The sequence below is a fragment of the Zingiber officinale genome, chromosome 6B, assembly GCF_018446385.1.
Source record: "Zingiber officinale cultivar Zhangliang chromosome 6B, Zo_v1.1, whole genome shotgun sequence".
NCBI classification, from domain to species: domain Eukaryota; kingdom Viridiplantae; phylum Streptophyta; class Magnoliopsida; order Zingiberales; family Zingiberaceae; genus Zingiber; species Zingiber officinale.
This window is the reverse complement of record NC_055996.1, coordinates 124,161,787-124,185,966: the sequence shown is the minus strand read 5'-3', so window position 1 is coordinate 124,185,966 and position 24,180 is coordinate 124,161,787. Positions and strand designations below refer to the sequence as shown.

The window sequence follows — 24,180 nt, the reverse complement described above, 5'->3', positions numbered from 1 at the left end:
CTTGAGGGCACCCTGGACACTGGCGCGAGGGCGCCCTCAAGAGGATAAGAGGCGACTTCTTTAGATCTCATCCTCGTTGCGAAGTCGGCGGGGTTGAGGGCGCCCTCCAGGATGTTGGAGGCGCCCTCAATGGGCTTTATAAGCCTATCTCGAGCAGGAGCTAGACACAACTCATTCTAAGCGATCTTTCAACTGCGCACTGCCAACGAGGCATTCTGATGAAGCCAGAACTTGACCTCGATAACCGGAAGCTTTGAATTTGAAATTACATTGTTGTCGGTATAATTTATTATTACATTTATTGTACTTGTTTGTAATATTTCCGAAGCTATAGTGTTTGTCCATCGAAAGCACTCTTACGTGCGGACCTTGGAGTAGGAGTCGCTACCGGCTCTGAACCAAGTAAATCCTTGGTGTCCTTTCTGTTGGTGCGGTTAGTACTAACGGTCTAACTCAGGTTTTAATGAATGAAAAATTAGGTTAAGTTAGGTTTGTCGTTATCTAACACTCTGACTGAGTGTGCAGGCGAAGTCCAGACAGGTCGACGGGCTGACCGGATGTCTGACACGAAGTCCAAGCGGGTCGACGGGCTGACCGGACGCTTGGAACGAAGTCCAAATGGGTCGACGGGTTGACCCGGACATTTGGCACGAACTCCAAGCGGGTCGACGGGCTGACCGGACGCTTGGCACGAAGTCCAGCTAGGTCGAAGGGTTGACCGGATAGTTGGCGAGAAGTCCAAATGGGTCGAACGGCTAACCGGACGTCTGGCAGGTGAGTAAAGGTAAGTCACTGGAAGGGAGTGACTGTGAGGACGCGTTCCCCGGAAGGGAACATTAGGCGTCGATCTGGCTTAGATCCATTTCGGATATCTAAGTCGAGATCGTGACTAGATTCCGGTCTCAGAAAGACGGAATTTAAGTCATACTCTTTTTTGTTGAACTTATAAACTGTGCTAACACTTTGTTTTGCAGGTTACATATTATATATTTGCCTCGGACTAACCTTGTCTTGCAGGAGAAGGATTTTCTAGAGAAAGGAGGTCCGGGCGCCCGGAGGCAAATATTATCCATTTCGCGGCTTTGACACATGGAGCTCGCTGGTTGGGTCTGCCATGTCACACCAGGGCGCCCCGAGCCTCCTATATAAGGAGGGTCAAAGGCGAAGCTCAGAACAACAACTCAGAACTCTCAGACTGCTCTACTGTGATCCTGCGACGCCTCGAGGCTACTCTGACAAAGCGCTGTCTTCAGTTTACTTCTTTTCAGTTTGTCGGTATTAATTTTCTTATTAACATTCCTGTAATTCTTTATTGTAGCATTCTTCGAATTGCTAGTGAATTGCCCAACGAAAGTACCCTTGTGTGCGGGCCTTGGAGTGGGAGTTGCCAAAGGCTCCGAACCAAGTAAAATTGGTTCTTGTGTTAGCATTGCATTGTTTTACTTTTCCGCTGCGTTTACTCGACGAATTTCTGTAATTGATATTCACCCCCCTCTATCGAACGATCACGATCCAACAAGTGGTATCAGAGCAGGTACCGCTCTGATTTGGTACAACCACCAATCAGACAAGGGGGTGATTTGTTTTTAAATTTTTTATTTTCGGATTTCGATTTTTCATAAAATTTCAAATTGGTATTATTACCTTTTTGGAAATCTCCTTCCGTCGTAATTAAATCTAAATTGGTGCAACACCAATTTAGTTATTTTTATTTAATTCTTCCCGCACTACTAATCCAAGACCAAGTCTTGGAACCTCTCTATTTGTTTTTTTGTGCAGATTAAAAATGTCGCAGATCGAGGGCTTCAGCACAGTGCGACCTCCCCTTTTCAACGAGGATGATTTCCCGTACTGGAAAAAGCGAATGGAGGCACTACAACAAAAGTAACTTTCCGCAGCGCATCATCAACAGCGCGCAGTTAAAGCACGTCGTTAATAATAGTTTTTACGACGCGCCCAATTATGTGCGATGCGGATAGTATAATATTTATACAAATGACAGCGTATAAAAAAAGTACGCTGTCAATAAACTTTTCTACGGCATGCAAAGTATGCTGTTAAAACTTAATATTAACGGCGTGCGGAGCGTGCTGTTAATAATTATTATACATATATAAATGACGACGTGTAAAAATACACGCTACTAATAAATATTATAAAATTTTAACAGCATGCAATATGTGTCGTTAATAGTCTTCAAACTTTTCTAATACTTTATGTTGAAACATCTCATCTTCCTAATTATTTTTCACCAAAACTTTTTATATGAAAATATTCCCACAATTATTTTTCCGCCAAAGTACATCACTCCCGAGAACCAAACTCCTCACGCGTGTACTACTAGAAATCACGACTATTGTTACATTTTCGTACTGACATCTAATTTAAAATGTGACTATAAATATTCTTTAATGACACTTATTAAAAACAATCATTTAAAAAAATAAAAAACATCATATATTAGACACCTTATCGTGACAAATTTCTAAATGCCATCTCAACCTGTTAATTTATTTTACCCTAAACTTCCCTCTCCCCCTTACCTCTGCCTCCTTTAATTTCCTTTCCTCTTCGCAGCTCTTCCCTCTCCACAGCAAGCAAGGAGGAGCTCAACAAGATCTTCTTCCCTCTCTATAACAAGCAAGGAGGAGCCCAGCGAGTGATGATTGCTTGTCGGAAGCCTGGCGAGGCAGAGGCCCCATCGCCTGCTGCCGCACGTGAAGCGGCTAGGGCGCTTTGGACCAACTGCTCCAGCACCTGTGCCATCAATGTCGTGTACTCCTCAAGCATCTCCGCTACAACCGCTACCAGTATCATGATCCCTTTTCTTCTTCTTGTTCTTCACCTTGGAAGGAGTCGATCCTCCAAACAGATCCCTAATCCGTTGCTAAACTAGGAAGTTTTGATGCAGATATCTACAAGACCGCCATGATTTGATTATTCACTCACAATCCCTAATCAAGCATTCTTTCCACACAATCATTGAGTTAGAATTTGTATAAACATTAAGTTTTGTTTTTCATGGACAGAGGCAGGATGACTTTTTCTTGAGTGGAAGTTCAACTGATGAGGCAGAGGCAGATGATGAATGGATAGATAGAAGTACTAGGTATGTTATTTCATGAAAGCATGAATTATTTCTAAGTTAATGGTTTTTAGTGATTGGTGTAAGATTATCTCTTTGTTGAAAAACTGTTACATTTGATAAAAGTTTTTCTTTTATAGATTTGTGCAAAATATATTGTTTAAACCATCGCAAAAGGTTTTTTTTTTCTTATGAAATTATTGTTGGTGCAACCTCTCACATGCAATCAATCCTACAATTATATCTCACCCTATCGATCCTACAATTATATCTCACCCTGTCGACCTATTACTGTTATATTATCTCTTGTTTAACTCAATGTTGATTCTGAGGATGACATTAGATGTTACTTCATGTTCGGGGAGAATAAGATCTTGTTTTTTGATTGTCTACTAATACACATCTAAATAACTTGTAACCTTCCTTTAATATGTTAGTATATGTCAATTTTAGTTGTCTTATCATATTTTACTCAAGGTTTTATAAAGAACTTGCTATGTCGAACTGAAATAAATGGACATTCTGGTGAAACTGCTAGGGGGAATAATAAGAGCATGTATGTGAATTGGGTAGTTTTGTAGTGTTTTTAGTCACTTACAACTTGCATAACCATATGTAAATCATAAGCCAAAAGCTAATCTTCATAGATGGCAGTGAATTTTTTTTTAGCAATTATGGATTCTTCTTGTCTTCATGTTCTTATTGCTGGAAATCATTGAAGATAGTTTTTTTCACAATCGCCAACTTAATTTTCTGAATCTGATATCAATTCATCTTTGGTGTCCACTTTCTAATTTCTCATGCAAAGTTTTTCTAATTGGCTATATGGAAGTAGATATATGTAAGTCACATGTTTATACATAGAAGCAGGTATATTTCCCTTATCAATTTCTCCATCAATTCATCCACACAATCATTGAGTTAAAATTTTGTATCACAAACATGCTGTAATAGGATCACTTGTATGAGCACTTAGTGTACAGAATTAGATAAATACCTAACCCTTGTTCATAGCTATGCAAATCAATTTCTCTCCTTGTAGATTTTGGAAGTATGAAATCAAATTTGGGATCAATGTGAATTTCTTATTTTATTAAGAACATTTTATTATAAACCATTTTATTCGGCTATGCAACATTTTATTAGGAACGATTTTATTAGAAAAATTGATGATTCTTGATCTTATCAAAACTTGAAATGTTGATTTAGTTTGTAACTCTGTACTTGTTCTTCCCTGAAGCTAGTTAAAGAGTCTTAATTAGCTTCTTAGTGTTATATTATGATACTTGTTCTATAGTACTGAAGCTAGAGAATTTTGCTATATTTTTTTCTACAATTTGTTCATTAATTGTTAGAATTTTGCCATAACTTGTGCCAAAATTTCTGATATGGTGCTAACAAAGAATAGGTTACTTATTTCTAACAAGTTGCTCTTCATCTTCCCCGGTTTTCTAACAATTTGTTCATCGCGTGCTTTGACAATTTTCCTAGGTTTATCTAATACTAATTTATGTCGGTTGATTCTTGTAGGACTAGTCTCATGAATGTTACCTTGTGAGAACCGAGTGGTCTATTAATGTTATGACTATTTTATGTATTCCAATGCAAGGGAGTTAGAAGAACCAACGCAGCAATCAGAAATCAATGTGGACTTTGAACTACTTGCACTACTCCAGAGAGACATAGAAGGAAAGGAATTTGTGTCATATACATTAGATGGATGGAATGATATTGATGAAGAAGTGAAGGATAGGATGTGGAAGCACGGTCGCATGATGAAATGCAGTTTCTCGATGATGCAATAGGAAGCACGGTCACATGGTTATCTAAATTTATATTATTGTGTGATTGATACATATTATACTAATTTGTGTGAATTGTAAGTTTAATTGTTGTTATGTAATTGCTAGTTTGTTAGATATTTCATATTTTGTTTTAGATCTTTAGAGTTTTTTGGTATAATGAAAAACTATGATTTTTATTAATTTTGTATGGATTTGATTTGAACTAAATTTGTTGTAAAATTTTGGTTTATTATTTTCGTCAAATTATTTTTTTAATATAGTTAAGACCATCAACAGCGTACATTTGCACACTGCAGAAAATATTATCCGCAGTGCGCAAAGCACGCCACGGAAAATATTATCTGCAACGTGCTTTGCGCACTGCGGAAAATATTATCCACAGCGCACAAAGCACGCCACGGATAATATTTTCTGCGGCATGCTTTGCGTGCTGCGGATAATATTTTCTGCGGCGTACAAAGCACGCCGCGGATAATTTATAACTTTCAACAGCTTTTAATTGTGCAGCGCGCCGTGAAAAGCGAATTTGCACGTTGTAAAAAGCCATTTTTGTTGTAGTGAGGTGTACCTCAAGACGGACTTTGACCAATGGCTAACTATCACAAAAACCTACAGACCTCCAATCGACAACTCCGGGAATCCACTAGATCCAGAACAGTGGACTCCGGACATGAAGAAAAAGGCATCGACGGAGAACAAAGCAATCAACACTTTGCAATGCAGACTAACAAGAGAAGAACTGAACTGGGTCGGACCGCATCAAAACGCTAAAGAGCTGTGGGATAAACTGATTGAGCTGCACGAAGGAACCAGCGGCGCTAAGGTAACAAAAAGAGATTTATTATTAAATAAAATATTTAATATAAAAATGCAGGAAGGAGAAACAGCGAGTCAGCTGCACGCGAGGATCAAGGATATCCTCAACGGGCTCCACGCAATAGGCCACCAGATGGACAACAGAGACCTTATCAGGTATGCGTTAAACGCATTTCCACATAATAGTTTGTGGGCATCCATAGTGGATGCCTACAAAATTTCTAAGAATTTAACTAAGCTTAAATTAGATGAACTATTTTGTGAATTGGAATTACATGAGTAGACTAACACTGGGGCCGAGAAAGGAATTGCCTTATATGCAGGTTCCTCCAAGAAGAACAAGGCTGAACCTGAAGAAGACTCTGACCAGAACTCTGAAGATGAAGAACACCTGGTGAACCTGGTAAGGAAGATGTTCACCAGGAGGAAGAGAAGCTTCAGCAAGAAAGATCTACAAAAGATCAGTTCGCCAGCCAATTCGAGGAACGTGACATGCTTCGGATGCAACAAAAAAGGGCACTACAAAAACGAGTGCCCAAAACTGAAGATCGACAAACCGAAGTCGACCAAAAAGAAGACCCTCAAAGCGACGTGGGACAACTCCTCCTCGGACGAATCGGAAGCAGAAAATCAGAAGCACCAGAGCCACCTCGCGCTGATGGCCCGCGAAGCAGAGTTGGAAGACGAATCGGAAGACGGGTCCGAACCCGAATCGAGCCATGAGTCCGTACTCGTTTTCGAAGGTTCCAAAAAGGTATTCCTAACCTTAAACCGAAAGTTCTTTAAAATTATTTCTTGCTTAAATAATAAGTTAGTTAAATTAGAAAATGAAAACAAATTGCTCCTCGAGGAAAATTAAATCCTCAAGGAACAAGTTGTAAATAATAAACCAACTCAAGATATAACACTTGAGGAGGAGAATTCATCATTAAAATTAGAAATTAATAATTTAAAAAATATGTTAGAAAAATTTACTACCAGATCAAAAAATTTAGACTTAATCCTAAATAATTAAAAAGCATGTTATAATAAAACCGGACTCGGATATAAGTCGAACTCAAATAAAACTTTTAAATCATTAATAACCTAATACAAACCAACGAATAAAGCCTGGGTTCCGAAAGCGTGTTTGACCACACAAATAGGACCTAACCAATACTATATCCCTAAAGATAAAATATATTACGTAAAGTCAAATAAACCAAATCAAAAACCAGAATACAAACCTAAACAAAAAAACTTAAAATCTAAAAATGTTAGAACTCGCCAAAATTTAAACTATCACCAAGTAAAGTATAATTATAAAAGAAATAGACATAAACCTAGAACTAAAAATTAAATTAACGACCATTAATTCAGTGGGAGGCTCCAGAATAGCTGGCACCTCCAAAACTAACCTACCCGACAGAGTAACTCTAACCAACCTACCTGGCAGGGTAATTAGAACTAATTAAAAAGGGTTCAAGTTTAACTTGAAAAATGGTACTGGTGAAATTTTGGATGATAGTACGCTAGGGAAACTTAGTCTATGCATGTCTAGGAAGATATGGCTTCGACCTGGTGCATTTGGCTAAGTGGAACTGACCGAAGCTGCCATTTATGGATCCTAACCAGTTAAACCAAGGTTTTGTACTAAGTCCAGTGGATAGGACTATTTGGAAAACCTCGAAGGCATAATTACTCTAATAATGTCCAAGTGACTCACCATAGCCCAGAAGTTTATCCAGAGAACGCCTATTTGTTGAACCCAAAGCTAAACCTGAATCTAACACAAGTTAAAAACAAACCCTAAAAATAAACCTAATTCATCTCATAAAATTATAGGATTCCTTTATTGAAAAATAGATCGGGTGAGATGACTAAAGATTTAATTAAAAAATTAAATTAAGTTAAATAAAATTAAAATTAAATTAAATTAAAATTAAAATTAAATTTAATTAAAATTAAATTAAATTAAATTAAAATTAAATTAAATTAAATTAAATTAAATTAAATTAAATTAAATTAAATTAAATTAAATTAAATTAAATTTAATTAAAATAAAATAAAATAAAATAAAATAAAATAAAATTTATTTTTTTAAAAAGTTATTTTAAAAAACTAAACTTATTTTTTTTTACTTAAAAATTATTTTAAAAAATTAAACTTAAATTTTTTTTAACTTAAAAATTTATTTTAAAAGTTAAAACTTAAATTTTTTTTAAACTTAAAAATTTATTTTAGAAATTAAACTTAAAGTTTTTTCTAAAAATTATTTTAAAAATTAAACCAATTTTTTTTTAACTTAAAAAATTATTTTAAAAATTAAAATCAATTTTTTAATCTAAAAATTATTTTTAAAAATTAAACTCAATTTTTTTTAACTTAAAAATTATTTTAAAAATTAAAATCAATTTTTTAACTTAAAAATTATTTTAAAAATTAAACTAATTTTTTTTAAAAAAAATCATTTTAAAATTAAACTCATTTTTTTAACTTAAAAAATTATTTTAAAAAATTAAACTTAAATTTTTTAAACTTAAAAAATTATTTTAAAAATTTAACCAAATTTTTTTAACTTAAAAATTACTTTAAAAATTAAAATCAATTTTTTATCCTAAAAATTATTTTAAAAATTAAACTCAAATTTTTTTAACTTAAAAATTATTTTAAAAATTAAAATCAATTTTTTAACTTAAAAATTATTTAAAAATTAAACTAATTTTTTTTAAAAAAAAATCATTTTAAAATTAAACTCATTTTTTGGAAACTAAGTGAATTTTGGACAGTGGTTGCTCCAAACATATGACTGGAGATCACACAAAATTCACTCAACTCACCTACAAAAGCCTAGGAATAGTTGCCTTTGGAAACAACGGCAAACTCAAGGTAATTGGTATAGGTAATATCGAACTACAAATTGACTTTATTATTACAAATGTTTTACTTGTTGAAAATTTCAAGTATAATCTTTTAAGTATCAGTCAATTGTGTGATACTAGGTATAAGGTTAGGTTTTTATCTACAGAATGCTTAATTAAACACTTAGACAACCCTAACATAAGCCTAAAAGGGTTTAGAAAAGACAACATCTATGCAATTAACTTAACCACTTCTTCAATTAAGTTACTTAACACAAAAAGAAGAAACCTGGTTATGGCATAGAAGAATGTCACACACAAATTTTAGAAATATAAGTAGACTAAATGGATTAGTTAGAGGTCTATCAAAATTACATAACTTAGATTCAACCATATGTAATGTCTGTCAACAAGGTAAACAAACAAAATCTACCCACAAACCAACTAATCAATCACAAACCAACTCAATATTAGAACTGCTACACTTAGACCTATTTGACTCCCATGGAGTCAAATCAATAAATAGAAGCCTATACTGTCTAATAATAATAGATGACTATTCTAGGTTCACTTGGGTAAAATTCTTAAAAAATAAAGATGAAACATTTGAAATATTCACAAACTTCTGTAAACAAATTGAAAATGAAAAAGATATCAAGATTAAAAGAATTAGAAGCGACAATGGGGGAGAATTTAAAAATCATAATTTTAGTAAACTTTGTCTCGAAAATGGATATCATCACGAATTTTCGTGTCCGAAAACCCCCCAATAAAATGAAATTGTAGAAAGAAAAAATAGAACCCTACTTGAAGCTTCCAGAACTATGCTAAATGAATATAATCTACCTAAATATTTTTGGGCAGAAGCTGTGAGCACAGCCTGCTATGTGCAAAATAGAACTACACTAAATAAAACATATAATAAAACCCCTTTTGAAATTTACTATAACAAACAACCCAATATAAAATATTTCAGAGTATTTGGGTGCTCAGTCTTCATCTTAAACACAAGAGAACATTTAGGAAAATTCACTTCAAAAGTAGAAAATAGAATTTTTGTAGGTTACTCCCTAAATAGTAGGGGCTACAGAGTTTATAATAAGGTTACCCTAAGGATTGAAGAGACTATCAATGTGAAATTTGAAGGAATCAAATGAAAACCTAGAACAAACTCAACTACAACCAATTGAATTTATTCAAGAAAACAATTCTGAAGGAACCAACCAACCCCTAAATCATGAAGAAGAAGATCAACCTCAAGAGAATCTACCTCCTAGAACTATAAGAGTCAATCCTAATCATCCGACTGATCAAATAATTGGTGATCTAGATCTAAGGGTTCAAACTAGGTCATCCTTTAGAAATCCAAGCCAAATATCATTAATTTCAAAAATTGAACCCAAAACCATAGTTGAATCCCTACTTGACCCCGACTGGGTCATAGCTATGCAAGAAGAACTAGCTCAATTTGAGCGTAATGAAGTTTGGGACCTAGTACCACCACCCAAAAACAAGAAAGTAATAGAAACAAAATGGGTATTTAGAAACAAACTAAGTGAAGCTGGGGAAATTACTAGAAATAAGGCCAGACTAGTTGCTAAAGGGTTTAGTCAAGTAGAAGGACTTGACTATGATAAAACTTATGCCCCGGTAGCCAGATTAGAGTCTATTAGAATGTTACTTAGCTATGCAGCCCACAAAGGGTTCAGATTATATCAGATGGACGTTAAATCTGCGTTCCTAAATGAACTAATAAAAGAAGAAGTCTACGTAGGACAACCACCTGGGTTTGAAAATCTAGAACACCCTGACTATGTCTACAAATTTAAAAAGGCATTATATGGACTTAAACAGGCACCTAGGGCATGGTATGAAAGACTAACTTCTTACCTAATCTCTAAAGGGTTCAACCAAGGTCAAATTGACCCTACCTTATTTGTCAAGCTAATAAAAGAAGATATTTTTATAGCTCAAATCTACGTAGACGATATAATCTTTAGTTCAACAAATTCAGAATCTTTAGATAAATTTACAAGCCTAATGGAACACGAGTTTGAAATGAGTCTAGTAGGTAAATTAACCTATTTTTTAGGGTTACAAATCAAACAAACAAATGAAGGAAATTATATTTTTCAACAAAAATACACTAAGGAATTACTTAAGAGATTTGGAATGGAAAATACTAAAGAGATAAAAACACCTATGGCAGTGAACACAATCTTAGATGATGACCCCAATGGAAAATCAGTGGATTTAAAATACTATAGGAGTGCCATAGGTAGCCTACTATACTTAACTGCAAGTCGACCAAATATTTTATTTGCAGTTAGTATGTGTACTAGATACCAAACCTGTACTAAAGAATCTCATTTGACTCAAGTCAAAAGGATCTTTAGGTACCTTAAAGGAACATTAAATGTAGAAATTTGGTATCTTAGAACCAATAACTTTGAATTACTAGGATATTCTGACTCTGATTATGCCGAAGCAAATTAGACCGGAAAAGTACAAGTGGCGGGTGCCAACTACTGGGTCCATCACTTGTCAGCTGGTTTAGTAGAAAGCAACACTGTGTTGCTCTATCCACAACCGAGTCAGAATATATAGCTATAGGAGAGTGCGTTGCGCAATTATTATGGATGATGCACACCCTAAAAGATTTTAACTTAAACCTTACAAATGTAAAAGTTTTAATTGATAACATTAGTTCAATTAACCTAACAAAAAATTCAGTGCATCATTCCCGAACTAAACACATTGAAATTAGGCATCACTTTATCAGGGATTATGTTACTAAAGGTGACATTGAACTCAAATACATTGAGTCCAAGTCAAATTTAGCAGACATATTCACAAAATCACTCCCCGAAAGTGAATTTAGCAATCTACGTAGAAAATTAGGGATGCGTTTAATAGATTAGGATTCTCAAAAGTGTTTTCAAAAATGATTGTTCTAAATCCTAGGCTAAAATTGCTTTTCAAAACTTTCCTATTTGTAGAATTTCAAAAAAAGATTTTTAGCCTTAGACTAGGTCAATCCCTTAGAAATCATGTTCCCCTAGGATTAGCATTTGAGCATCTCACCAACACCCTAGTTTTACCTTGTTTGTGATTGACAAACATAGAAAGGGGTGAGATGCATAGGCAGATTGCCTGGACTTAAGATGCTTATATCAGTACATCGACATAAGTCTGGGCGTTAAATACAAAACAAATATTAATCAAGTTAAGTTATTCAGTTTAGTCAAACACTAACTGATTACAATGCACTTAACTTGACTAACCAAGTAAAAGCTGCTATCTTCTGATAGTCAGTAAGTACCTAATTGGTTAGACAACTATCTTGAATGTCAGGTTTAAGGGGAGGATTAAATCAACCTACTTTCACACTTAGCACCAAAATTATTATCAAACTTAGTGCTGGAAAAATCTTAATCAGTTTTGAAAAGTAGATTTTTCAAACCTAATTTTGAAATTTTGATTTTGAAAACTTATGTTTGAAATTTTTCTTGATAAATCTATTCTTTGAAAACTAGCTTTTATAAACTAAGTTTTTAAATTGGATTTTATAAACTAAGGTTTTTGAAAACTGATTCTTTTACAAACTTATTTTGAAAATTTTAATAAGTGTTGAAAAATTAGATTTTTTTCAAACTTAGCTTTGAAATTTTGATTTTGAAAACTTATGCTTGAAAAGTGTTTCAAAGTTGAAACTCATTTTGAAAATTGAAACCTTGATATTGAAACTTTGGTTTTAAAAACTCATGCTTGAAAATTTAATTTCTTGACTTAAACACTTATGTTTGAAACTTAAACTTAACTTCCCTAAACTTATACTTGACTATTAGCTTTTAAAAACCTTCTCTTTGAGTTGACAAATTCATCTAATTTTGCAAAAACTATCTTTAAGAATTACTCAAAATATACTAAGTTATGTTGCTAAATTAAGTATTTTTCAAAACTTAGTTATGTTACAAAAGTTAAGTTATCATATGGTGACATTTAAAACTCCCCCAAGTTGACTTGACATCATTTCTTCAACTCTTACTTTGTCTGTACTCTGTATTTTTGATTGCTTGACTTTTGCCCTTATTTGATGAATGCCAAAGGGGGAGGAATAGGTGGTTAAGTTTGAGCAAACAAAATGTCAAAATTAAAAACTAACTTAAACCTTAAAAATCATGCTAGTTTTGTTAAGTGCATATTTTTTCACTAACTTAACCAGGTTGTTATTCCATCATAAAGGGGGAGATTGTTGGTGCGGTTAGCACTAACGGTCTAGCTCAGATTTTGATGAATGACAAATTAGGTTAAGTTAGGTTTGTTGTTATCTAACACTCTAATCGAGTGTGCAGGCAAAGTCCAGACAGGTCGACGGGCTGACCAGATGTCTAGCACGAAGTCCAAGCGAGTCGACGGGCTGACAGGACGCTTGGCATGAAGTCCAAATGGGTCGACGAGCTGACTGGACATTTGGCACGAAGTCCAAGCTGGTCGACGGGCTGACCGGACGCTTGGCACGAAGTCCAGCTAGGTCGAAGGACTGACCGGATAGTTGGCGAGAAGTCCAGACGGGTCGAAGGGCTGATCGGACGTCTGGCAGGTGAGTAAAGGTAAGTCACTCGAAGGGAGTGACTGTGGGGACGCGTTCCCGGGAAGGGAACATTAGGCATCGATTCGGCTTAGATTCATTTCGGATATCTAAGTCGAGATCGTGACTAGATTCCGATTTCGGAAAGACGGAATCTAAGTCATACTCTTTTTTGTTGAACTTATAAACTGTGCTAACACTTTGTTTTGCAGGTTACACATTATTTATTTGCCTCGGACTAACCTTGTCTTGCAAGAGAAGGATTTTCTGGAGAAAGGAGGTTCGGGCGCTCGGAGGCAAATATTATCCATTTCGCGGCTTTGACACGTGGAGCTCGCTGGTTGGGTCTGCCATGTCACACCAGGGCGCCCGGAAGGGATCCGGGGCGCCCCGAGCCTCCTATATAAGGAGGGTCAAAGGCGAAGCTCAGAACAACAACTCAGAACTCTCAGACTGCTCTACTGTGCTCCTGCGACGCCTTGAGGCTACTTCGACAAAGTGTTGTCTTCAGTTTACTTCTTTTCAATTTCTCGGTATTAATTTTCTTATTAGCATTCCTATAATTCTTTATTGTAACATTCTTCGAATTGCTAGTGAATTACCCAACGAAAGCACTCTTGTGTGCGGGCCTTGGAGTAGGAGTCGCCAAAGGCTCCGAACCAAGTAAAATTGGTTCTTGTGTTAGCATTGCATTGTTTTACTTTTCCGCTGCGTTTACTTGACGAATTTCTGTAATCGATATTCACCCCCCTCTATCGAACGATCACTGTCCAACACTTTCTGTGTTGTGTTATTATTCCACTGCGTTTACTCATTAAGTTTTCTGAAACGAAAGTGAAAGCCACGAGCGCTATTCACCCCTCCCCCCTCTAGCGCTTTCGATCCAACACATCTCACCAATACACTAGGGCAAACTTGTTTGTGTATTTCTGAACTTAGAAAGGGGGTAGACGTATAGGCAGATTGCTTGGACTTAAAGATGCTTATATCAGTGCATTATCATAAGTCTTGGCGTTAAAAATCAAACAAATATTAATCAGGTTAAGTATTTCGGCTTAATCAAACACTAACTGAATACAATCAACTTAACCTGATTAACCAAGTGAAAACTACTATATTATGATAGTCAGTAAGTAACTTATGGTTAGACAGTTGAAGTTTTATTAATATCAGGTTCAGAGGGAGGATTAATTATTTTCATACTTATTATTTTCTCTTCTTTGAAAATATTTTTGCAAAGTTACTTTTGAAAAGTATCTTTGTTTTTCTTAAAAGTACTTTAGCAAAATTGGTTTGAAAATTGCTTTAATTATGTAAATTTAATTTTTGAAAAATGGCTTTCAAAATCTTATTTTATAACTTTCAATTTTTTTTAAATAGCCTTTAAAAAATTTATTTTTGAAAATGGATTTCAAAAACTAATTTTTTTTTGAAAATGTCATTCATAAACTTATTTTTGAAAATCGCCTTTTATAAACTTATGTTTGAAAATTAATATAATTTTTTTTTGCCTTAATATCTTTGATAAAAAATTAGCTATTTTTCAAAAACTTAACTATTTTGAAAAAGTTAAAGGATGTTGAAAACCATTTCTTGTAACACCCCAAATTTCATTGTTTAGAGTTCTAAAAGTGCTTATAAATATTTAGAAATGCTTTAGGAATATTCTAGAGATTTTTAGGAATTTTTAGAGTATTTTTATGAAATTTTCGAAGTTCGTTTGGTATTTTTACCAAAAGAAAGAAGTTGCAAAAAATAAAGAGATTCGGCCGAGGTTCGAACCCACGACCTCCGACCCGATCCTAAACTTAAGCGAAGCGCGATAGCCAAGCGCTCAAGCAGGTGTTTTGTGATCAAAGTGATGGCAAAATAAATTTAATAAATAACTGAAACCGAGAATACCCATTGGTATAAAAATGAATCAGGTTATTTCCTCATGACCAAAACCCTCTCATCCTCTCCTCTCTTGCATGCGACGGGGCTGCTCGGGCGAAAACGAAGCCGAATCTAGGGCTTCGTCTCCGGCGGCCGACCAAGGGGTAATTCCGTGAGCTCTTCACAGATTCGAGACCCTCTCGTCGAGGAGAACTCGTAGGCACAAAGAAGAGGCCGAGATTTCAAGCCCTCTGAAACCCTAGAAGCTTCTCTTCTCGGTTGTAAGTTCAAGAACACATAGGTAAGTGCTCTCGCCTGCAGTAGGAGTAGTTTTCGGATCTTTGTTTCCTTCTTTAGTTTGAGTTTTTCAACAGACAATTAATAGAAGTCTAATTCCAGCAAGTTTAGATTTTCTTTTGCTATTTATGGGGTACGAACAACCCCTTACCCTTAGCACGTTAGTTGAGTTTTCTTGCTTCTTGATTGTGCATGTTAGTATTTCAGTCTTAGTTTTGTTACTGATTTAGGGAGCATGAACAGCCTGTGTTTTAAGTATACCATGTTGGTTTGCTCTGTTACTGCAATGAATAAGAACAACTTTATTTGAACCATGCCGTTTAGACCTTTTCTGCTTTCCAATTAGCACGGACGACCTTACCTACGCTCCAGCATGCAGTTTTAGATGTTCCTTTAGCATCCCAGTTTGCTTGTTTTTAGTTCGTGTTGAGTTATTGAGCATGAATAGATCACATATTTAAGTAGTTATAAGTAAGAAAAGACCAAGGATTTAATTTAATCCCAAATTCCAGAATTTGAGGTCAAACATACACCAAGTGTTTGAAGAAATGCCAAGGCACTTCATTTTAGGAGTATTTAAAGATAATATGTATTTTATTTGAAAAGGCTAGTACCCGACTTACGAGGTTGTCGTTAAATAAATCTAGGTGACCAATTTCGAGGTCTTGGCCCTAGTAAGACCAAGGTCTTTACCCTCGTAGGATTGGTGGCTCGCTACCTGAGTTTCTATTAAGGAGCGCGCAATGGTACTAAGTCTGGGCCCAAGAGATTATTATTTTGAAGTATAAGAGTATAAGTTTGGGAATAAATGAAATAAGCTTCACATAGGTTTAAAAACCAGCAAGTTTAGCTCTTTTATTCTAGCATGCTATTTAGACTTTCTTACTGCTATTTGCAAGCATGAGCAGCCTTGCATGTTTAGCATTTCAGTCTGTTTTGGTTCCTCTGTTAGCTTGACAGGTATGACCAGCCGGTCCTTTAGCTTTGCAGTATTGATTTCTTTGATTTCTGTTCCTTTGCTTTTAGATGAGCATGAGCAGCTTTTCTTTTAAAGCATTCAGTTTCTAGATCCCTTTTTGTACACATGCATATCCGAGTTTTGCGAGTTAGATAGCGCTTACTAAGCATCCGCTTATATTTACATTTCCTCTTACTGCAGATAAAGGAAAAGGAAAGTTATAGTGAAAGAAGGCGACAAGGAGGTGTGGGATGGATGTGTGATGTCTGGACTATGGAAGCCTTGGGACCTTGCTAAAGAATTTATTAAGATTAATTCCTTATTTAAGTTGATAAGAAAATTTTGGAATCGGATTTTCTATTTCGTGCTGCTAGGGGATTCATTGATGGGTTAACTATTTTCCTTATTGTTAGCTAAGGTTGTTTGGAAATTTTAATATGATACAGTCATTACACTTGAATTGCTTGCATTAGTTGCTGTAAGTTAGATGTTCTGTTCTTATTTTCTGGAGCAGTTAAAGGGGGTTAAGTGTTACTATCTTTAGAGTAATCAATATCAGTTAAGTAGAATGAGTAGTTAAGTAACGTCCACCCTTAGAGAGTAGTAATAAGGAGGGTGGTCGTCACTTTTTTTATCTCAAAGATCATATTTTTTTTTAAAAAAAAATAACTTTTTCACAATTTCCCTTTAACTTATTTTTCTATGTTAACTCCCCCAGGTCATCTTGAAAATTTTATCAGAGTTCTCTGTTATTAAATTTTATTTTCAAAGTTAACTTATTTTTCTAACTTATTTTCTTTTTTGTTGTCAACTTGAAAATTATCTATGTTTGTCATGTTTTTTGATGAATGTCAAAGGGGGAGGGTTAAGTGGTTTAAGTTAGTTAGCAACAAACTAACAAATATAAAACAAGGCTAACTTAAAAACCATGTCTTATACTTACTTATGTTTTAGATAATTTTCACTAACTTAACTCAGGTTGTCATTGCATCAAAAGGGGAGAGATTGTTGGTGCGGTGAGCATTAACGGTCTAACTCAGGTTTTGATGAATAACAAAGTAGGTTAAGTTAGTCTCGTTGTGATCTAATACTTTGAATAAGTGGTCAGGAGAAGTCCAACTAGGTCGACGAACTGATCTGATAGCTGGCACGAAGCCCAGCTAGGACGACGGACCGACCTGGTAGCTAGCTGGCACGAAGTCCAGACTGGTAGATGGGCTGGCCTGATGTCTGCCACGAAGTCTAGACTGGTCGATGGGTTGACTTGATGTCTGGCACGAAATCCAGCTAGGTCGACGGACTGACCTGATAGCTGACACAAAGTCCAGACGGGTCGACGGGCTGATCGGACGTTTGCCAGGTAAGTTAAGGTAAGTCACTGGAGGGGAGTGACTTGGTGAGGACACATTCCCCATTTGAGGGAACAGTAAATGTCGATCCAACTTAGAACCATTTCAGAAATCTAAGTTGAGATCGGGACTAGATTCCAGTCTCAGCGAGATGGAATCTAATTACTACTCTTTTATTATATTTGTACTAACTTTTGTTTTGCAGGGTAGTATAACTTTTATTTTACCTTGGACTAACATTTTCTTGTAGGAGAAGGGCTTTCTGGAAGATGGTGGTCCGGGCGCTCAGAAGGGATCCGGGCGCCTGGAATCGATCCGGGCGCCCGACAGGCAAAACTCTATCCTGTCGCAACGAGGAGTGCGTTGATTGGCCGGACCTACGTCATGGTCCGGGCGCCTGGAGCATCCTATATAAGGAGGTCTCGCCTTGGAGCAAACTATAACAACATCTTCCAACGACTGCTCTACTACGCTGTGCTTCTACGACGTTGCGACTCTGCGGAGCTTCTCCGACAACCTTCAGCTAAAGTTTTTTTTTATTATTGTTATCAGTATTTTCTCTCTAAAGTTCTTGTACTTACATTTGTAATCTAATTTTGAGAACTATTAGTGATTGTCCAACCAAAGCACTCGACGAGTGTGGGCCTTGGAGTAGGAGTCGACCAAGACTGCGAACCAAGTAAAATTGGTTCGTGTTAGCATTGCTCTTATTTTTTTGCTGCTTACTCTAACTTGCTACGAATTTTTAAATCGCTATTCACCCCCTTCTCTCTCGCAAGATCTACAATCTAACAGGTAAGTCAGGTAGGACTCTTCCTCCTGACAAGTTATTTCAATTCGTAAAAATATTATCGAAAAACTACTGTAAGTTAAAAAAGAAAAGAAAGAGCTAAAATCAATCTTTTCTATATCTTATCGATTAGAAAATATCAATAAAATAAAAATAAAAAATAAAAAATTGAAAAAGGAAATAAAAAATTTGAAAAGCCATGTATGCTCAACTTTTATTTCGTCTAATTTTAGAAATTATTCAGGACTTAACTGATATCTCAAATACTATAAGGGCCAAATTAGGAAAATATCCCAGAAATACATTTCAAAATTTTTTTAATTAATCCTATAACAAGGAAGCTATTTTGGGTCCCAAAATTATACTTAGATTAATTATTTTTTTAGCTTTCAGACAGAAAGTTAAATATTTAATTTCTTTAAAAGGTTTTATTTAGAAAGTGGTTGTTGCTCCAATATCTAATAAGGCTTAGTGCCTCGCTATAGTCTGGAAGGCAATTATTAAAATAATTATTTAATTGACTAACTGGTAAGTAATTAGTTTTTATAAAAATACTTTTTCAAAAAAATTTTAAAATTATTTAGAAGTTAATTTTTTTGAGAATAATAACTTTATCTGTAAAATATTAAAATTTTCTTAATGTTAAATTTTTTTATGATAATTTCAACTTTATATTATCATACTTATGTTAATTTTTTTTACATTGATAAATCCAAACTTCAACTTTAATTTTTTCCTTTAGACTTTTGTGTTAGACCTTCCAAGTAACGTCTTTAAAGGTACCCTATTTTTTATGTGATCAAAAAAGAGAGTAGTAAAGATTAAGTCTAAGGGGAGGGTAATATAATTTTATTTTTTGAATTTTTGTACTTACATTTTTTTTACTTTCAAAATTTGAACTGTTATTTTATAACTGGTAAATTTGTGGTTTATCCTAACTTAACTTGGGGTTTGCTCATATCAAAAAGGGAGAAACTGTAAATACCCAGTAGTAATTTTGATGTGATAACCAAGTAAAGTTATGTTCTGTTGGTATTTAATCTCTGTGTCTAAGTGTGTAGGAACTTAGGAGTACAGGAAGTAGGGATGACAATTTTCCCCGCGGGGAAAACTCGAAATGAGGATGAGGATTCTCGATTTTTCGGGGATGGGGCAGGTTCGAGGCGGGTATGGGAATACTGTCCCCATCCCCGAACCCACCTCAAATATTATTATTATTATTAATAATAAATAATAATATGATTTTTTAAAAAAATATTAATAATAGTGTTAATATTAATATTAAAATTTTTGAAAATATGATTAATAATAATATTATTAATATTGATATTAATATTAATATTATCATTAATAATAATTATTAAATAATAATAATAATAATAATAATAATAATAATAATATAAATTAAATTTGGGAATGAAGCGGGGATAGGGGCGGGGATGGGGATTCGATCCCCGTGGGTTCGGGTTCGAGGAATCCTCGAACCCGAAAAAATGAGAACGGGGCGGGGATGAGAATGGCAAACCCGCCCCCGCCCCACCCCATTGCCATCCCTAACAGGAAGTCAAGCAAAAGACGTAGCTAGTAAGAAGGACAACACGAGAGAGAGACGAAGGGCTCAGTGTGTTTGAAGTACGAGGTACTGCGGAAGGGTACACGGGCAGACGAGAAGGAGGTGCGTGACATTTCTGAGGGACGAGGAGCCAGAGTGGAAGTTTGCTCGAAGGCCGGAAGTTGGGTTCGAGTGAACCCTATTCCGGATGGCCGAAATCACCTAAGCGGAGCCGGAGCGGAAGACCCAGACCCAAGCAAGTGGAGCCAAAGCGGAAGACCTGGACCCAAGAAAGTAGAGCCAAAGCGGAAGAACTCAGACCAAATAGTTAACATGATGTTAACTTGGGTCCGGGCGAATGGAGCAAGCTTTTATTCTGAACACGATGTGGCGTGTTCCGTTGCGACGGGGATAAAAGTTTATCCCCTCCTAGGCGTCTGGAATCCTCCCAGGTGCTTGGAACCCTTCCAGGCGCCCCGACCAGGGCTATAAATATAGCCCTGGTCCCAAAAGCTAAAATAGAACACTTATAATTCATTTCTTTTCAAGCTTGTTTTGTAACTGAGTGCTTTAATTGCTATAAGAGGCTTCTCTACCTGAAGGAGAATTTAGTATGCTTTCATCTTCCTTGGATTAACAACCTCCCCGATTGTAACCAAGTAAATCCGTTGTGCCTCTTATTTTTAATCTCTTATTTTTGTTTATGCAAGTGTTAAGTATAATTAAGCTATAAAAGTTTTTTTGGTAATAGATAGAACATTAAAGATGTTGCTTATGTGAAAAATATGATCAGATAAATAAATGTATGTGTTTTCAATATTAGCAATTTGTAAATTTGAACCATCGCCTATTTGAACTATATTTGAGCCATAATACGATATTATGTCTATAAGGATATTATAATCTGATGTGACATGATATGTTGCTCCAGTGTCAATATATTATTCTGTAGATAAAAAATCTGAGAGTTTACCATGAGTAGACATAGATGAGAGGACTTTAGGATAAACTTGTGAAGCAGTTGATTGTCTTGAAGCTGCAAGACTACCAATGAAATTTGAGTCAAATTGCCTAGGACATTGAATAACAATATGTCTAATTCTGAGACAAATTTGACATTTTCTTCAAGTATATGACCAATCAAATCTTTTGGAGCATTGATTTCTAGTATGTCCAATGACGTAACAGATTTGACATTGTTTTGAACTTTATCTTTGGTTATGACATTATTGATTATTTGACATTGTAAATAAAAAATGAACAAAGGCTGTTGAATGAGTGCGGCTAGTGGCGGAAAGGGATGATTTTGAGATGAGATTGAAAAAGATGAAGTCTTCGTTAAGCAAAAAAAGAAAAGGAAAATTAAAAGGGAGATTTTTTTTTTCTCTTGTCGGAAAAGAAAGAAAAAAAAGGAAAAGAAAACGAAGAGGGAGAAAAGATTTTTTTTTTGCTTGTTGGAAAAAAAAAAGGAAAAGAAGAGGGGTTAGGATAGTGGGGTTCTGTGGGAGATAGGTCAGTGAGGTTCCGACGATAAGGTGGGAGAGGGAAAGAAGGGAAGATGTGGTTATTAGAAAAGAGAAAAAGAGAGAGGGATAACTTAGATGGTAAAAAGATAAAGATAGCGGAGAAGGCTAAGAGAGAGAGAGCAGGCGGTGGCGGATTTTAGTAATGAAGCAAACTATAGCAGCGGAAGTTTAAATCGTTCTAAGAAATCCAGAATTTCAATGATTCGACCTCGAGGAGTGTCTCTGAGAGTGCCATGAAAGAATAAGAGGTTTGACTTTGATACCATGTAAGAAGAATAATAGGAAGAGGACATGAAAGGATATGAGAACAATAATAAACCTTATTGTTCAATAATATTTGTCCTATGAATAATATAATATATAATGTATAAGAAGTATTTGGTCAATTGACCAATTAATAAATAATAAAATTATTCTAATAATTATAACAGAATTATTTTAATAATTATTAAATTCTAATACTAATTTGATTTAATTTGATGATTTGATCTGATCAATCCTGGTATATTGAATGATTCTCTTTAAAATAGACGTCTATCATAATCTCAAAGCACTGCCAGAAGAGGATGAATCTGTTTTAAGGAAACCGCATTCATCGTAGACATGAAATCTCTTTCACTCTATATCTCGACCTCTGCATCTTGGCTAAGATATTTCAGTCTCGACATCTCGGTCAAGACATCTCTTTCTCGACATCTCAGTCAGACAACTCAACCATCCATCCCAAGTATCTCTTCTTTTTCTTCTTGGGAGCCTGAAATTATTAATCCAGGCCATCTCAACCGATCTGAAGTTAGACTTTAAATTTATTTCAATTAAAAAACTCTCCCTATTATCTCCCTCAAGCGATTTTCATTTGGAAGATTTCGCCAAGATTTAATTTGGCCAAGAACATTTCGCCTAGTGGCGCATCAAATCACCTTTATATTCGGAAATCGGAATACACATAGAACTTAGATTAAAGTAACTAAATAACGTGTGCGGTTATTTTGCACTACAATATTCTGTCAATAAAACATCAACTCGCGTGTAGCACATTAATAGGGCCTCACTCTTCCAATACTACAACTACATTCCGAAACACTATAAATATGTAATGAAATACAACGTAGAAGGATGACCATTGGATGAAGGTGTTAGAGCACATTTTTTCAGAACCTAAACTCTTTCTTTGAATAATTCATATATATATACTCTTTCCAACCCATATATTATGCTTAACAAGATGCATATTAAAGCTAAGTCAACATCAAATACTTTCAGACTGTGTATATAATTAATTACTCATATATATATATATATATGAAACCTAGCTAGCTAGGACTCACTATAATTAATTAAGTAACGATATACATTATATTAGCAGATCACCTTCTACGTCTTAGTGGAACCATCTGAAATCATTTCTATCAGGAGTCTCATGAGTTTGATGTTCGAGTGGCTGGCTCCCTGTAGGCTCCTCCATCGTCTTCGCGAAACGCCCTTTCACCCTAGGCCTCTTCTCAGCATAGGCCTTCCTCGAGGCATATCGTATCTGCTTCTCGTACCTCCTCTTCTCCCTCTTCTCTTTGTACCTCATGATCTTGGCTTCCCTCTCCACCGTCAGTTCATCACCTTGGCCGACCATCATCCCGCCCTCGTCTCCGACCGCTTTCTCTCTATCGTTTAAAGATTCGAAGAACGACATCTACAAATCCAGAAATATTCAATTAGTACAACTGATCACATGACACGTACATGAAATAAAATGCAAATATGTATCTTTTATCTACTTTGAGTGTATTAATCATACAACGTAACACTTGAAACATCAAGCTTTTTATACTTTAAAATGATCGTGTCTGACCTAGCTAGCTATGCCCACAAAAATTGTATGAGATTATCAAAGTAATCGAATTCCACTCACGAAGGTGGCGCTAGACGCCGTCGCCATCGATACAGCAGGTATCGTCTCCAGCGGCCTAGCGGAACTACTCAGGCAAACATCCAACGTCAGGCCGAGTCTAGAGTTGCCGCCTCCTCCCCCCAAGCCATCTAGGCACCGGAATCCGCTGGCGGCCGTGGCTGGGGGTTCCTCCAGCGGCGGATCATTCTCCTTGCCATCGTTAAACATCCAGGCGACGGAGTCCTGGTGCCCGAAGAAATGGAACTCGCGCATGGGCGCGTTGAACTGGCCTGGGAGGGCGCAGTGGAGGCACGAGCCTCCGCCGGCGCCACGGCACACGTGGCACAGGTTGGAGTCCGACATGGCCGCGATCATGTGACCGCGAATGGATGGCCGGGGAAGGGAGAGGGGAGGAGGAGGACTTAAGAATGGAGGTCGGTTAGGGTTGTGGTTTTGCCACTGTAGAGCTACACCGTTCCATGTCTCAACACTGCTATCACGGGATTGCACCCAAGGTATCTCCTAAAGCTTTTGCTCATATTCATTCTTTTTCTCGATGACTCTTACGCTTTTTATTTTTATCAAAAGATATATATATATATATATTCTTTCGATCATTTTCTCTTTTTTTTTTTTCTTTCAAAAATACTAGCTGGTTTAACTTCCACAAACATTTTAAATTCAAGTAAATATTTGATAAACTGTAAATCGCCTCCGAATAAAATAACAAGCCAGAAACTTTTTATTAAGAACATAAAACAAGATTATAATTAATTGGTCTGTGTACCAATTAAGAAAGGTGAGTTTTTAG

At 35.7% G+C, this 24,180-nt stretch overlaps 1 protein-coding gene across 1 annotated transcript; it reads right to left on the bottom strand.

Annotated features, from left to right (window-relative positions):
* Positions 1-22,625: 22,625 nt before the first annotated feature.
* Positions 22,626-23,890, bottom strand: LOC121990626 (transcription factor GHD7-like). The gene is made up of 2 exons (XM_042544729.1): positions 23,391-23,890; positions 22,626-23,171 (listed from the first exon to the last, which is right to left on the bottom strand). The coding sequence occupies exons 1-2, from the start codon at positions 23,742-23,744 to the stop codon at positions 22,866-22,868; spliced, it is 660 nt and encodes a 219-aa protein (XP_042400663.1). The 5' UTR covers positions 23,745-23,890; the 3' UTR covers positions 22,626-22,865.
* Positions 23,891-24,180: the final 290 nt, after the last annotated feature.